At 53.9% G+C, this 16,846-nt stretch overlaps 1 protein-coding gene across 1 annotated transcript in view; it reads right to left on the reverse strand.

Annotated features, from left to right (window-relative positions):
- Positions 1–448: 448 nt before the first annotated feature.
- SREBF2 (sterol regulatory element binding transcription factor 2) overlaps positions 449–16,846 on the reverse strand; it is a 74,970-nt gene continuing 58,572 nt past the window's right edge. Inside the window, exons 12-19 of the mRNA XM_007975929.3 lie at positions 14,309–14,477; positions 12,664–12,781; positions 10,604–10,713; positions 8,972–9,104; positions 7,300–7,468; positions 4,652–4,837; positions 2,753–2,864; positions 449–2,304 (exon numbers count right to left, since the gene is read on the reverse strand). Of these exons, the coding sequence (XP_007974120.2) occupies positions 2,084–2,304; positions 2,753–2,864; positions 4,652–4,837; positions 7,300–7,468; positions 8,972–9,104; positions 10,604–10,713; positions 12,664–12,781; positions 14,309–14,477 (1,218 nt within the window). The 3' untranslated portion in view covers positions 449–2,083. The remainder of the gene's footprint in view (positions 2,305–2,752; positions 2,865–4,651; positions 4,838–7,299; positions 7,469–8,971; positions 9,105–10,603; positions 10,714–12,663; positions 12,782–14,308; positions 14,478–16,846) is intronic.

The raw sequence follows: 16,846 nt of genomic DNA on the forward strand, positions 1-16,846 counted from the left end.
AGACTGAGGCCAGGTCCTGCCCAAGGTGACCCAGCTGGGAAGCATGGGACCTGGACTTGGATCTGACTTGTGGGCCAGTGAGCCTCCTGGCTCAGAGGGTCACTGCCTTTAGGGAGGGAGAAACTAAGGAGCAGCTTACCCAGTGGGGGAGATGGTCAGCACCCCAAATCTGTCAGCCAGCCAGCATTACATCCAGGGAACAAACTGGAACCTGGATACAGTGACCTGTGACCCCTGAAGTGCCACCCACAGCCCTTTTATCCCAGGCTGGAGGGTGTGCCAGGCACCGGACAGAAGGTGGGCAAGGGAGGCCCTTTAGACTGAGGCCAGGGGCCCTCTCAGCAGTTGGGGGGCTGCCCTCAGTCCCTGGCCCACTGCCTGCCAAGTCACGTAGCCCCTTGGCTGGACACCACAGCAGTCGCACTACAGACCCTCACACACCTTGTGCTGGGTGGTACCAATCTGTGTTTATTGAATAACCTATGTCTGGGACACGGTGACTGATTGAACATCAAAGAAGCCATAGGTGTATCCCCCTTTTCAGTGAAAAACCACCCTCTCCCACCCCCAAACAACAGTGAGAAAAGGCACAGGACATACACACGACACGCAGGTGGGCAGGGTCCATAAATTACAGTGAGAGTAGGGGAGGGGCAGGAGAGAAAGCAAGCAGGTGGGGTCCAAGCACACCCCAGGGACAACATTCCAGCCTGCATCGAGGTGGCCCTGTTGTGAGCACCCCCCAGTCTGTGCTGGGGCGCCTGCCCACCCTCTGCTCCAACCAGCTTGAGGACGAGGCACAGGGAGGCAGGACCCCTGTCACTCAGGAGGCCCTGGGAGAAACAGTCTCTGGGAGGTGCTGCACCAGGGGGTCCAGAAAAGTAGGACTTTTTCTCCTAGGACACACATCAAGGCAGGGGACCTCATTCCTAGTGCCCACCATAGGCAATCCTCTGCCCACTCTGAAAAGAAAGGCTTGCCGCTGGGGAGGGATTAGGGGTTGGTCCTTGCCGCCCTGGTTTATTTTTGGGTCAAGAATTAGGGATAAAAGTATACAGATATGCAACTTACCATGGGGTTACTTCCTGATAAACCCATCATAAACGAAAATATCATAAGTAAAAAATTCATTTAATACCCCAACAGACCAACTGTAAAGTTGAAACATGGTTGAAGTTGAACCATTGTTAAGTTGGGGACAGTCTGTACTGTGGAGGTGGGAGCTGGGGTAGGGGAGGAGGGAACCTAGAAGCCATGCTGAAGGCACCTTGTCCCCAGTCCCAATGGGTGGCTTCATTTCTCCCAGCTCCCTGGGCCCAACCTGAGCTTGGGCTGACATCCTAGGAGGCGGGGAGTGGGAAGGAACAGGACAATTAAATAAGATACCATTTATTTTTTTAAAAAATTAAAAAATAATGCTGACATTATTTCATCCATCCGCAGGCCTACCCCCTGCCTCCCACCAGCCTCCCAGGGCTGGGCCCCCTCCTCCCCTGGCTGTCCTGTGTAATAAAGGGAAAAACAATGAGCAGGCTCAGCCAGCCACAGGGGAGGGAACGCAGACCCAGGGAGAGAATCAAGATGCTACAGCAACTCAGCCTTGCATCATGGCAAACCCAAGCACACTGGTAGAAAACATTTGTATAAAAAGGGGGGAGGGCATGCCGGGCACGGGCCTGAGGGCAACTGCTCCCTGGTGCTCAGAGACTGCTGTCCCCCAGAGGAAGCCTGATAAAAACTGAGGAAGCAAAAAGGAGAGAGTAGGGTTCAGGAGAGAGAAACTCAGGAAGGCTGGAGGCAGGGGCTTGGCAGCTTGGGAGCTCCCCCTGCTGCTATCAAGTCAGAGCTGCCCAGTTTCTGCCCTGCTACCTTTCCTCTTATGCCCACCAGGCCCTGGACCATGGGCATCTAGTGACAGCAGCTTTAAGGGGCTCTGCCCAGGGGCCTACTGGCCTGAGGTGGCCCAGAAGCCTCGGCAGGTGACAGCTAAGATGACAAGGCTCCTCCCCACCACTCTCAGCGGGAGGATGCTGGGGGAGAGAGGAACCGAGAGAGAAGTGGAGGGGTGGACTGAGCCTGATGGTCAGGAGGCGGCAATAGCAGTGCCACCACCCAGCTTGACAATCATCTGCTGGCAGTCGTTGCAGGAGCGCCGGTCACCCACCTTCTCCAGGGTGCGGGCAGCCTCGGCCAGTAGCACTGCCCGCTGGCCCGGGGAGGAGAGGAAGGAGAGGGGCAGGTGGCGGCAGGCCAGCAGGATGGCGGTGGCCCGCTCTCGCTGGCCAGGCCAGGCATCCACCTCTCCTGTGGGAAGGAGATGTGTGTCAGAACCGAGAGTCTGCCATGAAGCCGGTGCTGTTCCTTGGCGTTACCTGGATTCATTCACTGAACACTGACACCCATCCTGGGAGGTGGGGTCTGCTGCCCCACCCAATCCATGGAAAAGAAGTGGATTTGTCCAGTCTCTCACAGCCAGCCCATGGTGGGACTGAGATGGACCCACATGACCTGGCTCGATGCGTGCGCCTGTGTGGGGACGCCACCCCAACCCTCCTTCCCTGAGCAGAGCATGACCCATGACCACCCCAACCCCTGCAGCCCACCACGGGCGGCCCCAGGCTTCTTTCATTCTCAGGCGAGAGGTGTGCTGGGCACCGCTGCCAGGTGTGGGGGTTGGGCTGGCCCCTTCTCTCCTCTCTTCCCAGGGGTCAGGGCCCAGCCCAGCCTGTGAGCTGGGGAGTGGTGGACTCACCGTGCTTGGCGCTCTGTGTGGTGCGCCGCCGCAGGCTGTGTTCCAGCAGCTGGTGGGTGCGGGTGGGGCTGGCTCCTGCCATCAGGCGCACGGTCGCTTCGTGCAGGAACACCTGGGGAGGCGCCGGGGTGACATCCGTCATACCCCTGGTCCCCACCTGTCTATGCCCAGGGTAGCTCTCCCTTAGCCATCTCGCCTGCCACCTGATAACATCCCTTCCCACACCAACTTGCCTTGCTCACCCCTGAAAAGCGAACTTTGTTGTCCCCTACTCTGACTGTGAGCCAGGCTGGAAACCTGGCTGAACGGCAGGAGCAGGACGAGAGGCGAGAGGTGAGAGAGGCAAAAGGCCTGCTTTTCCCAACTGGTGACAAGAAAGCCCTGGATGTACCTTGTGGGGCTGGCAGACAAGTGTCCTGGGTGAAGCCCCAAGGCCCTGGAGGCTGCTTCAAGTTTGACAAAAGGACAGGTGTGACAGGGACAGAGGGGTGAGGAGGGATACTTGGGCTGGTACCAGAGAGGTCTGGTATCCTCTTTCTGTATCTTTAGAAAGGAACAGAGTCTAGAGGTGTGCAGGTAAAGTCTGCAGCACTTAGGTATGAGCCACTGGTGGGTGAAGGGCAAGGCCGAGGTCTGCCATTTCTTAAAATCTCAAGCTCTTTTTGATGCCTTTATATCTCAGTCTTCAGGGAGGGTCTTCAGTGCTGCCAAGTGGATTCTGGTCCTGGTAGGCAATGGGGAGCCACTGATGGGCTCTCAGCAGGGAGAAGCAGAATGGAAATGGTATTTAAGAGGAGGCCTTTGGACCAGGCGAGGTGGCTCACACCTGTAATCCCAGCACTTTGGGAGGTGGAGGCAGGAGGATAGCTTGAGGCTAGGGGTTTGAGACCAGCCTGGGGCACACAGCAAGACCTCATCTATTTAAAAAAAAAAAAAAAAAAAAAAAAAAAAGGCCATTGTTGCCAGCCATGCTGTGAGCAGACTGGAGGGCTGACCAGAGGGGGCTCCAGGAGGCAGGGGTACCGCCCCAGGCCTTGGGGTACATGTCTTCTTTTCCATAGTAAGGAATGGCTCTCTGATGATACTGTCTGCTGTGTCTGTCTTGGCTCGATGCACACAGTGGCCTAGTGCAACCGTGTGGGTCCCACAGCACCTCAGGGTGATGGGTGTGGGGGCTGAATATCAGGCTCCACAGAAGCAGCCTCGCTCTGAGGCCGTCTCCTTCCAGCCCCGCCTGTGCCCCCTCAATGACACTTCTGAGTCATCTCACACAAATTTTTAGAAAAAAATACAGGTACAAATATGTTGAATAAATTATGTAGCAATAAAAATAAACAAAAATGGAAATGGCTGGAGCCCGGCAAGCCCAGTCATAGACCTTTCCTCTGACTTAGTTGAGATCATGTGGCCACTGCCAAGAGGATGTTACCCAGCAGCAGAACCGAAGCCTCTAATTACTATGAAAAAGAGAGTGAATTTCCCTTTAAGTGCGGTTCTAGAGAAATTGTCACTTTGCCAACAGTTATGAAAGTCAAAGCGGAGCTTGGGACCGGGCCAGGAGCCCTGACTTGCCGCCATTGCCCTCAGAGCCCTCCCACTCAGCATGTGCCTGGGGAGGCACAGCTCCCTGCTGGCCCGTCTGTGGCGGCAAAGTGTGGCCTGCTCCCTGCTGAGCTCCGGGGCCAGGCACACAGCAGGCACTCAACCAACGTGTGCTGAACACAGGGACACATGGCGCCCAGCCCAGTGTTGGGCATGAGCCAAGCAGGTGCTCGACAGGTCACCAGGCTGACCTCAGAGGGCCAACTCCACCACCATGCGCTGGTGCCCATGCTGGGTTCTGGGCTCAGGCCCCACAGGCTCCAATCTGCCCTGCCCCACCAGCCAGCTGGGCCTCACCTTGCGGTACGCTGGGCGGAAGCTGTGTGCCAGCCTGCGCAGGCTGCCCAGGTCCCGCTGGAAGCCCGCCAGTTCAGCGCCTGATGCGTGGTAGGTCTCTCCCACAGCCTGGCTGGCACTGGCCTGCTTTTGCCAGAGTGTTGTCCGTAGCGACAGTAGCAGGTCACAGGTGAGCAGCTGGACCACCTGTGGGGTCAGCCACGAGAGAGGGGGAACAGGTGACTGGCCCATCCCTGAGGCGAGGATCCCAGCACCTACCAGGCTTCCCCCAAGACCAACACTCAGCAGTTCTGGGAGGAAGTGGAGAGCCCCAGAGCCTGGCGAACTCCGCAGGACGTGAGGGAACAGCTCAGGGGAGAACCAGTCCCTTCCATGGCCCCAGGAGGTGGGAGACAAGCCCTCTCCATTCTGCAGGTGAGAAAGCAAGGCTCTGACAGGGACAGCAGCTTGTATAAGGGACACAGCACAGGCAGGTGGCAGGGGCAAAAATCAAACCCAGGTTCTCCCACCCCATGGGAGCTCCACCATGGCTGGCTAGGAGGCTGAGATACCCACTAGGTGCCAAGGAAAAGCCTGAAGTGGCAGCAGAGCTTGGAGATGGGGCTGGGGGAAGGAGGAGGAGGAGGGGGAGAGGAAGACAGGTGTCTCAGAAGACAACCACAGAATGGTTTAGTGCTTGGGGACTAGGCTGACTGACCTGGCTCTGCCACTTACTAGCTACATGACCCTGGCATAGGACTTAGTCTCTCTGAGTCTGTTTCTTCATCCAAAAAAATGGAAGTGGCACCACCACAGGGCTGCTGTGTCATATGAGAAGGTACTGCATGTGGGCCATGCATACTCTCCGCCCACTACCTACGGGGCTAGGCTGCCCACCTGGCTTGCAGTGGCACACCAGCACGACACCAAGCAGTGAGCAGCAGCGAGTCCTTGTTGAGATGGGCCGCAAGTAGCCCGCCGGTCCAGATGAACTCCCTCAGGCCAAGCCTCATCTCACCTAGCCCTGGCTTTCCTCCTTCCCAAGACACTGGGCCTGGGGAAGACCCTGCCCTGTCCCAGCACGAGACCTGGATCCTTGCCTACACTGTTTTCTGGCTGTTGTGTGCTTCAAGGGGACGTGGATAAGGATCCCTCTCCTCAAACAAAACCTGGCGCTTCTAAGCTGTGCATGCTGCAGGAGCACCTGTGGACGTGGAGGCAGCAAGCCTATGGCTGGATTCTGCCCTCTGAGGGCCATCAGGCTGCATGGGCTCGTCTTCTAGGCTCACTCTCCTACCACAGAGCTGCTATCAAGGAATCCTGGTCCAAAGGGTGGCTGCAAGTCTCTCATTCACCAAACTGAGCCTGTACTGTTTGGTTCTCTCATGAAGATAAATATGGAAGAGACTAATGGAAAGCCCAAAAGAGAAGCTGAGATGTGGCTCGCCATCTGCCTTTGGTCTTGGCAGCCCAGGGCATTTGCCCCCCCACCCCGTATTTTTTAAAAGATGGAGTCTCGCTCTGTTACCCAGGCTGGAGTGCAGTGGCACGATCTTGCCTCACCGCAACCTCTCCCTCCCGGGTTCAAGCCATTCTTCTGCCTCAGCCTCCTGAGTAGCTGGGATTACAGATATATGCCATCACACCTGGTTAATTTTTGTATTTTTAGTACAAAAGGGGTTTCATCATGTTGGCCAGGCTGGTCTCGAACTCCTGACCTCAGGTATCTGCCCACCTCAGCTTCCCAAAGTGCTGGGATTACAGGTGTGAGCCACCGTGCCCAGCCAGTTGGGGCCTTTTCTGCACACTGCCTGTCCCTATAGGGGCTGGCACGCTGTCCTGGGATCTTCCCAGTGCCCAGGTCCACTGACAATATCTAGCTTGAAGTACTAGCCTAGCCAGCTGAGACCAAACCCCAGGGAGTGGCTGAGAATCTGAATCTCCAGGACTCTCCCTGTCCCTCCTACTCTGGAGTTAAGCACATGTTCCTCAGGAGACCAGGTGATGCTCCACTTTCAGCGGGGGGCCCTCCTCTGTTTCCTGGGATGGCTGTGACTTAGGTCCCAACAGTGGCAGCAGTGCCCTCTATCAGGATCCCCTCCCCCAAGTGATCGGGCCTTTGGTCAGGGCACGATGGGCAGGCTCTCGAGGGCCAGGCAGGCCTCTGTGATGCACTGTGGAAACATTGCATGGGTACCACCAGAACATGCAATGCAACTACAATGCACCGCAGCTGCCCGCCAGGAGGTGTACAGCCAGCCAGGGAGGTGCCCAGGGTGGTCTTCGGCTCTGTTTGTGTGCCCAAGGGGGCAGGGGCCCACTCCAAGGCTGCCTGCAGAGGCCTGGGAAGTCATGCAAACTGCTGGAGCAAATGCAGGGTGAACCCCTGGCCAGCTGGGGTGTACCTGGATTTACAGATGCTATGGGCCAGCAGGACCTGGGACTCTGGGAGCCTAAGAAAGGTGCAGGTAGAAACACACTTGCCTCAGAGGCTGAAAAGGCAGTCCACCTAGGCCAATAGGCTGTAACTTTTTTTGAAAGGGGGCTGCTGTCCTGGTTTCTCTGTCTCTTGGATGGCCCCACTTTTGGGGTCAGCATGAGGTGAGTGGGAGTGTTCTCATAAACCAGTGCAGAGCACCTCCCCCAGGGCCAGCTCAGGCCCCACTCACGTGGTTGAGGGCAGAGTCAGAGGTGGTCCCGCTGACGTTGAGGCTGCTCCATAGGTGGCCGCTGGCCCTCTCACAATGGCAGAAGGAACTCTGCTGCCCATCTGCTTTCCCAGGGAGTGAAGCATGCATGGCTCTGCAGGCATGGAAGACGGCCTTCACCAGGGGGCTCCTGCAGCAGTGATAGGGAGTCGAGAGGCAGGTCGCTATGTTACCCGCGTGACAGGCAGAGGGCCCAAGCCATGCCCCACACTGATATGACATGTGCATCTACTGAATGCAGTGCTGCCACTATGGCTTCAGACCTGAAATGCCAGCCCTGAGCTAGGGTGAGCGCCACACCCTGTAGCACCTTCATTCAATGCTGGAAGTCAGAGACACAGGATTCACCATCACGTCTGCTGCTAAGAAGCCACCCAAGATAAGTCATTCCAACATGTGTGCCTCAGTTTCCTTACCTATAAACTGGCCACAATAAGATGTTGTACGCGTTCTTTAAGGGACCACCCTCCCAGATATGTGGTGTTAAACTCTCTGCAGAAACTTAGCTTCTTTCTGTAGAGCAGACTGGGAGTGGAAGGGGAGGCTAGGGATGGAGGAGGGGTCTCATAGCATCCTAGTCCCTGAAGAGCAGAGGGACCCAGGCGTAAGTGAATCCAGGAGGCACCAGTGCCTGCAGGGGTGTCTTGGCTGTCCATGGCAGCTCTGCTGCTCAGGAGTGAGATGACTTTGGACAACTTACTCTCAGGCAGATTGACTGGGGGAGACACACATACAGGTGGAATGCTACACAGGGCTGGGTGCTTATCTAGTCAGAGTGCTTAAAAATGGGGCTACTTCAATGCAATTAGGATGTCACATCTACTTCAGGGAACACAGGACTTCAAGCCTGTGTATACTCACTCTTCTAAGCAACTTCCTGTGTGCTGGTTAAGAGTCTGCTTGATAGGAAATGCTACAGCCTTGGCTCTAAGGCTAGGACCTCGTGGGGCCTTTCTGTCCTGGAGCATTTTACAGTTTCTCTTAGAACACTCAGATCCAATTAGAAACAGCTGGGGAGTCAGCAGGCAGGGCTGCCCATCACTAAGTGCTGAATGCCCCCAAGACGCAGACATGAATCTCCAAAGAGGAATGTCAAAAGCTCTCTGGTTATGCCATGTGCTAAAGGTTATTTTAGTTACAGGACAAGGTTGCCAGGGTTGATGGTGGGGCTGGAGGTGGCTGAAGGAAAGTGGGTAAAATGCTGGCACACAGAGGCAGGATGCTCCAGTGCACATGAGTTTTGGGGGCAACGGTGGCCTCTCTGCACCGATTGTGAACCACCAATGCCTGCCTCCACCACGAAGCTTCTGAAGATGCTGGGAGCCACAGTGCTCTTGTCTCTTCTTTTCAGCCTGTGGCGTCATGAAGGCTGCAGGGAGGAGGACCTGGAGGCAGTGCTGAAAGCTGCTGGGACAACTGTCGTGTTGTGCAGAGCAGGACACTTGCACAGAGGACCTGCTGGCCCAACTTGAGTTTTCCATGGTGCCCTCACCCCTGACTTTTCTAGCCGCCCACCTGTCATGTAGTCCTGACCCTTCACCCCAACGTGCCCACCCAGTCCAGCTTGCTCCCACTAACTCAAATAAGATTCCCCTGGAGAGAAGCAAGTGAGTGGCCAAGGAGGGTTACGCACTCTGTCACTTCCAGGGCCTTGGGGATGCGTTCTACTTTGGTAAAATGAGAGCGTACAGCTGCATCGTCTCCCTGGAGCCAGCTGATGGCCACAGTGATTGCAGACGTCCACCACCGACAGATGATGTCTGGACCTAGAGGGGAACAGCACCAAACGTACTCCAACACCCACAGAAACGAGACCTGTGGCGCTCAGAGGCTGCTACACTTCCTTCCTAGGAGGTGGGTAACATCTTTGCCTGCTGGGAACGGGCCAATAGCCTCTGGGCTCCCACACCCAGGACTTGGGGGGAGGGGAATAAACCAGCGCAATCATGCAGAGTGTTTGGCAATATGTATCAAGAGCCTTAAAAATGTTCACTCCTGGCTGGGCACGGTGGTTCATGTCTGTAATCCCAGCATTTTGGAAGGCTGAGGCAGGTGGATCACCTGAGGTCAGGAGTTTGAGACCAGCCTGGCCAACATGGTGAAACCCCCACTCTACTAAAAATACACAAAAAAATTAGCCAGGCACGGTGGTGGGCGCCTGTAATCCCAGCTACTAGGGAGGCTGAGGCAAGAGAATCACTTGAACCCCAGGGAGGTGGAGGTTGCAGTGGGCGAGATCACGCCATTGCCCTCCAGCCTGGGCAACAAGAACAAGAGCAAGACTCCGTCTCAAAAAAAAAAAAAGTTCACTCCCGTTAAGCTAGTAATCCCATTTTTGGCAGTCTGTCATAATGAAACTGGCTTAAAGAGAGAAAAAAGTTTAACACAGATGTTCATTGCAGTGTTGTTTTTAAGTAAAAAGATGGATACAACCTAAGCTTTCAATAGCCATAAAGAATGGTATCTTCAAAATGGTATCTGGAACAGGCTCCTGTTAAGAGTATTTTAAGTCTTCTCTCAGCCTTAGTTTTCTCAACTGCAAAATGATGACAGTAGTGATCCCACAAAACCAGCAGGGATGGTCATGCTTCCCTAAACTTGAAAACAGAGGCCACAGGTCAGGGATCATGATAGGGTGGCTGATTTTCTGGGATCCCTCCCTTCCCAGGGAGAGTGACCAGAGGTAGCTTGATACCCCCATCTTCCCAGGTGGCCACCAAAGCCCAAGAGTTGGCAGCTGATGTGCTATTGTCCTGAAGGCAGTTTAGGGACAGAAGCAAAGAAATGTCCTGGTGTTAATCCAGTCAGCAGGCTGCGCTGTGACACTGAGGTGATGAGGGGCTGGGGAGTGGTAGAGAGGCCCAGATGAAAAGTCTCTTCAGAACAAAGAGTGTAAGGCCCAAGAGCTGCCATCAGGGGCCACTGTGCATCTGAAAGGTGACTCCCCGCCATCCCTGGTGCCTCGGCCACTCGTTGCTTGTTCTTCTGGGAATTAAGAAGGGTCCTCACCTGGGCCACACAGCCAGGGCTTGAGGAAGACATTCAATCACTCATTGCCCTACTTCTCTGAAACCATAGTTTCCTGCCTCTGAGTGCTGTTTGGGAGGGGGTGACTGTGAGTTGGGGTCACATGAGGGCCATAGGTATGAACCTGGGATCCAGAGAAGACGCTGGCATGTACACTCCTAACACCCTGGACCCCTGGGGCAAAAGCACTGTGAAGACCTGAGCACCCTGAGACCGTGGGCCACCCGCAGGTGCTTACCCAGGGCGGATTTGAGCACGGAGCTGCTGGAGAGTGGGGGGCTCACAATCCCCACAGAGTCCACAAAAGAATGAAGTAATTTCAGGTACTCCAGAGCACTGGAGAATTCACTAGGAAGAAAAGAAAGGGTCCCATGTACATCAAAACACATACACAAGGCCCACCTCATGACCTGGCTGTTCAGCTCTCCAGCTCTAAGACCCAATGGCCATTTCCATCCCTTTCCTGTCATCCCAGGCACACGCAAGCACTGTCTATGTGCACCCTTTGTATTCCACAGGCATCCTTCCTCCGTGTCTCTGGGCTGTCACTGACACTGACACTCTTCCCTCTATGGGAGGCCTTTCCCTGGCATCCCCCACAGCCTACCCTCACTCCTCCCCTTAAGCCCCAAGTCCAGTGTCATCTCCTCCCAAAAGTTTTGTTATCTCCCAGGCAGAACTGACCCCTCCCCCTTTCCTCAGGTGCACCCCAATCAGGATCTGGGCCTCGTAGGAAAGTGACTTTGGGGCCGGGTATGGTGGCTCACGCCTGTAATCCCAGCACTTTGGGAGGCCAAGGCAGGCAGATCATTTGAGATCAGGAGTTCCAGACCAGCCTGATGAATGGTGAAACTCTGACTCTACCAAGAAATACAAAAATTAGCCAGGCGTGGTGGCAGGCGCCTGTAATCCTAGCTACTTGGGAGGCTGAGGCAGGAGAACCACTTGAACCCAGGAAGCAGAGGTTGCAGTGAGCCAAGATTGTGCCACTACACTCCAGCCTGGGTGACAGAGTGAGACACTGTCTCAAAAACCTCCCCCATTTAACAAACAAAAATAACAAAAAACGAAAGTGACTTTGGCACCTATCTGCCTCTCAGGTCTTACCCTGCGAAAGAAGGACTATGCTCGGTAAGTACGTCAGAGACAAAAATTGCCCAGCACATTCCATGAGGGGCTGGGTCCCCAAGATGTCCAGGCCAGATGTGTCTGCCTTCTGCTGAGTTTGTCACATTTCATTTCCATTCCCTTTCAATAGGCCGCTGCTCCCTACCCCAAAAAGCAAAGCAAGCTAATGAAATTCCTGACTTGATCCAAGTACTGACTCCGCTTGGTAAAGGGATACATAAAAATGGGCGCACCTGCCAGGTGCAGTGGCTCACGCCTGTAATCTCAGCACTTTGGGAGGCTGAGGCAGGCGGACTGCCTGAGGTCAGGAGTTTGAGACCAGCCTGACTGACATGGTGAAACCTCATCTCTACTAAAAATACAAAAGTTAGCTGGGCATGGTGGCAGGCACCTATAATCCCAGCTACTTGGGAGGCTGAGGTGGAAGAATCGCTTGAACCGGGGAGGCAGAGGTTGCAGTGAGCTGAGACTGGTCCATTGCACTCTAGCCTGGACAACAAGAGTGAAATTCCATCTCAAAAAAAAAAAAAGGGCAGGGCATGGTGGCTCAGGCCTGTAATCCCAGCACTTTGGGAGGCTGAGGCAGGCAGATCACGAGGTCAGGAGATCGAGACCATCCTGGCTAACATGGTGAAAGCCTGTCTCTACTAAAAATACAAAAAAAATTTAGGCCGGGCGCGGTGGCTCAAGCCTGTAATCCCAGCACTTTGGGAGGCCGAGACGGGCAGATCACGAGGTCAGGAGATCGAGACCATTCTGGCTAACACAGTGAAACCCCATCTCTACTAAAAAAAAAAAAATACAAAAAACTAGCCGGGCGAGGTGGCGGGCGCCTGTAGTCCCAGCTACTCGGGAGGCTGAGGCAGGAGAATGGCGTAAACCTGGGAGGCAGAGCTTGCAGTGAGCTGAGATCCGGCCACCGCACTCCAGCCTGGGTGACACAGCGAGACTCCGTCTCAAAAAAAAAAAAAGGCATACTTGGTATAGGAGGAAAGGCCAGGTCAGGGTTAACACAGGGCTCTAATTTTTTAAATACAAAGGAGTCATTTGATTGCTTTGCCAACCCGATGCCAGGGCTTGCTTCCCTCTATGAATGCAGGCCTTCAGGCTGTCCTGGAGTTGCCTGTGTGGACAGGCCCTAAGGCAGGGGGACTTGTCTGGGGACTTTACCAGCTCTCTTCTTCCTGGTCTCCAGCCTTCTTTTTGGCCTGAGGTTTCACCAAGGACTCTATAGCTCGTTCCAGCAGGTTCTTGCAGAAGGCCTGGTGGACCTGCGCAATGGGGTCGGCTGGAAAAAGAGATGGGCAAGGAGGGTTAAATGGGGCTCATTTATGAGCCCATTTTGTCTATGGAGAGAAACTCAAAACACAGCCATGCCCTGTGAATGGGGATCAGATCCCCCTTCTCCACCAAAGCCCAGAACTACTGTGCTGAACAGCTGGAGGCTGGGGGAGAGTGTTCACTCCCAGGCTGAAGTGCCCAAGACTGAAGTTCTGGATAAGCTCCAGTGGGGAGGGCATGTGGGGGAGGGTGCTGTGTCTCCTGACACAGTGCTTACTACTCTATGATTGGGAGCTGTCAGGTGGAGTTGGATCAGAAAACAGAAAATGGAATGTCTCCAGAGGATGTCTCTTCTCCATGTGGCTCAGGAGAACCACCAGGCAAGGAGGAAAAGGTGGTACCTACTGCCTCACTCATGACAATGAAGAACATGCTCCTGTTCTTTCAGAGCTTTGTCGTGGAACCTGCCATCAGCAGTGACCTGTCTGAACTGGCTAGACATGGGGCCTTGTAATGCTTGGATAGCTGACTGTCACCAGCGAGTTTCTTCACTGGCAGGCCTCAATCACCAGCCCCTTCTCTCTCCTCACATGTGGAAGATATGTGGGCCTTGATCTAATGACCAGGAGAAGGAGGGACACTTATGAACATATTCCAGGTAACAAGGCCTGGAGCCAGAGACTACAAAGCCACTGAGAAGTCCATGTCTAGCCAGCAGGGGTGGGGTAGAAAGATTTAGGATTGCTTTTGCTTTCATCCTTTATATTTTGGTGTTGCATACAATTCTCACATTGAGCAATAAAGTTATTATTTAAAAAAAAGGATAGCGAACTCCCCCAATGCGTGACACACACACTCTGTAACTGCAGTCCCTGCAGACTCCAATTCTGAGAGGGGAGGAAAAGTACAGGAGAAAGCAGACAGCCACTGAGCACTCAAGGTCTAAGTCAATCCCGACCAGCCTCTACTGCTCCAAGGCCGGGTGAGTCGACTCCAATCACTATCAAATGCCAGGGACAGAAAGCCAGCATCTCCTTCCAATGCCTGAAGCTTCGTCCCTGTCACCACTCTGAGCAATTGATGACCGCCTGCCACCTATTGTTCCCGAACTCTCCATATATGTCTGTCTGCTCTCCCAATAGGAGAGACCTGGAGGCCAGGGAAAGCAAGCCTCACACATCCTTTGTGTCTCCAAAGTGCCCAAAACAAGGGCTAAGAGTACACTTGGAGCTTAATCACAATTTATTACTGTGTGATGTAAGGACCATAGGCTCTGAATGTCAGAGAGAGCAGAGCTGCACATCTAGCTTAGCCACTGACAATTTCTGATCAGGCTTGTGACCTTAGGCAAGTTACTCAACCTCCCTGAGCTTCAGTTCAAACAAACAAACAAACAAACAAACAAACAAACAAACAAACGGACTCAACAAGACTGAGACAACCCGTGTCTCGCGTGTCTGGTGCACAGTAACTCTGTAGTACCAGCGGTTCGCATGGCTCTCTCCAATTCTGAACGGCTCCAAGGTATTCTCACCTGGGTTCCTCTGGGCACAGTATAGACTCTCCTTGGCAGTTGACTTCACAGACCAGCTCCGCTCCATGAAAAACTTCTGACCCAGGGGGTGGCAGAGCCAGCGCAGGGAGTCAGGAACAGCGCTGTGCTCAGGGCCACACAGGCTCTGGGCTCGGCTGAGGAAGTAGCTCTGTGGAAGGACAAGGACCAGGGGTAATACCAAGGTGGTAGAAAGCACCATGGTGGAGGTGAGCTCGGGGGGAGACTGGGAAAGCTCAGCACAGGGCGGGGACTCCCACAGGTACCTGGAAGTAAAGCCCACCATGGAAACTAGGGCAAGCCCACCAGTGGAGTGTGCTGGACTTGCTGACTAGGTCCAAATCCCAGCAGGAGGGCGGGGAGCAGCCACAAGGCTCAGGATGCTGCATCCTGTCCTGCTGGGGCTGCCTAATCCTACTGGCATTCAACCTGCAGGGTAAACTAGGAAGATGGTTTCCCAAGGAGGGGTCTCAGGGGCCCCCCGGCTGCTATACTTCCCCCTCAGCCCCGTGAGTGCCAAGCCAGGCTGCCCCTTCTATCGTGGGACTTTTTATCATGTAATTTTAATTATATATCTTTTAGACTATTTTAGGCAAAATTATTCTGCTTTGACTAATTTTTCTTTTACTTTTACTTTGCATGTAAAGTTTAGAACAGTGCTCGGCACATGGCCAACGGACAGGGTCACATCAGATGGCACTGGAGTGAAGGGGCAGCTGGGAGGCCAGCCCAGGCCCCATGCAGGCAAGTATCTGTGTGTAGGTGGGTGAGAGACTCTCCCCACAAAGCTGGCCCTGCAAGGGCAGCCCCCTACAGAAACCCCATGGCACCCCTGCATGAGCCCCTGATGTGAATACTAGTCTGTGAGAAAGAACAGAGGGGGAACTTGGAAAGCCTCTTTGTGGGACAATTCAAAGAGCCAGGGCCCTGGTCACTGGGCCTCTACTCCACTTGCCGGGATAACATCATTTCAGGACCCCACTGACAGGAACTGCAGGGACAATACTATCTACCATGTTTTCAGTTCTGTCACTTTTTGAGTGAGGATATTTTCACACTAACAATCACGACTTCCAACCCATAACCACTCCCCAAAACAGGCCAGGGTGAGTGAGGAACTGAGGAGAGAAGACAGGAGGGAGGGAGAAGCATAAGATAGAAAGTCCAGGGAGCCCAGGGGCAGAGCTGCCAGGCCAAGGCCCGCAGACGTCGCTTCCACACCCCAGCCCTTGCCCCCACAGGAGCAGAGCTGTTTCATGGTCTGGTTCAGTCTGATGGTTCTGACCTTTACTGGGCTCTAAGTAGCCATCAGCGAATGTAACGGCTTCAGAAGACTTGAATGCCAGGGTCAGAAATAGCACTGTCGGAGTGCCACTCAAGGACACAGACAGAGAAGACTGTCTCTCTCCAGGGGGAACCTGGAGACACTGCCTGAATCTGAGAAAAAGCAACCTGCTCTATAGACACATACTCATAATCTCAAGGCAGCTTATGAGATGAGGTGGGGTGTTTCACTTACATTTCTAATCATGGGACCAGTGGCACCAATAGTCCTTCCTCCTCTTTGCTAACCAGTGTTGATACTGGATGTTGGAGAACAAATGTAGAGGAACCTTGTGACCCTCCGCCAACCTTCCACAAAGCACTCACTGAATCTGAGCTGATAACTGCAATGGTGGGAGAATAGCAGTTGAGGAGCTGAGCAGGGAGGGAGGCTGGGGGCTGGTGGCGAGATTCCAGGGCTTCCGAGGTCCCAGAACACTTGAATGGTTGACTCCAACTCTCTTTCCAAGAACAGCCAATTCCACGCGTCCAATTAGCAAGGGAGCCTGGTGGTTGCTCCAGGAGAAACTGAGGACCACTGGTCCCTCACAAGGACCCAGATGTTATAAGCAGAAGCAAAGCCTAGTCCAGGTCATATGGCAAGAGGAACCAGAAAGGCCAATGTGGAAATTACTAAGTTAAAATGTATTTTAAGCTTAACTATTTTCTTTCTCTTTTTCTTTTTTTTTTTTAAAGACACAGTCTCGCTCTGTCACCCAGGCTGGAGTGCAGTGGTGTGATCTCGGCTCACTGCAACCTCTGCCTCCCGGGTTCTAGCAATTCTGCCTCAGCCTCCCGAGTAGCTCAAGAATTAAGCTTAATTCTTAAAACAGGCCGGGTGCGGTGGCTCACGCCTGCAATCCCAGCACATTGGGAGGCCAAGGCAGGTGGATCACCTGAGGTCAAGAGTTTGACACCAGTCTGGCCAACATGGTGAAACCCTGTCTCTACTAAAAATACAAAATTAGCCAGGTATGGTAGCAGGCACCTGTAATCCCAGCTACTCAGGAGGCTGAGGCAGGAGAATTGCTTGAACCTGGGAGGTGGAGATGCAGTGAGCTGAGATTATGCCATTGCACTCCAGCCTAGGTGACAAGAGTGAGACTCTGTCTCCAGAAAAAAACAAACAAACAAACAAAAAAAACTTTTAGTTGTATTAATAACAACTTTCAGTTGAGGGCAGGGGAGCTTGAGTTT

This window comes from Chlorocebus sabaeus, chromosome 19 (assembly GCF_047675955.1).
Source record: "Chlorocebus sabaeus isolate Y175 chromosome 19, mChlSab1.0.hap1, whole genome shotgun sequence".
Lineage (NCBI taxonomy): Eukaryota > Metazoa > Chordata > Mammalia > Primates > Cercopithecidae > Chlorocebus > Chlorocebus sabaeus.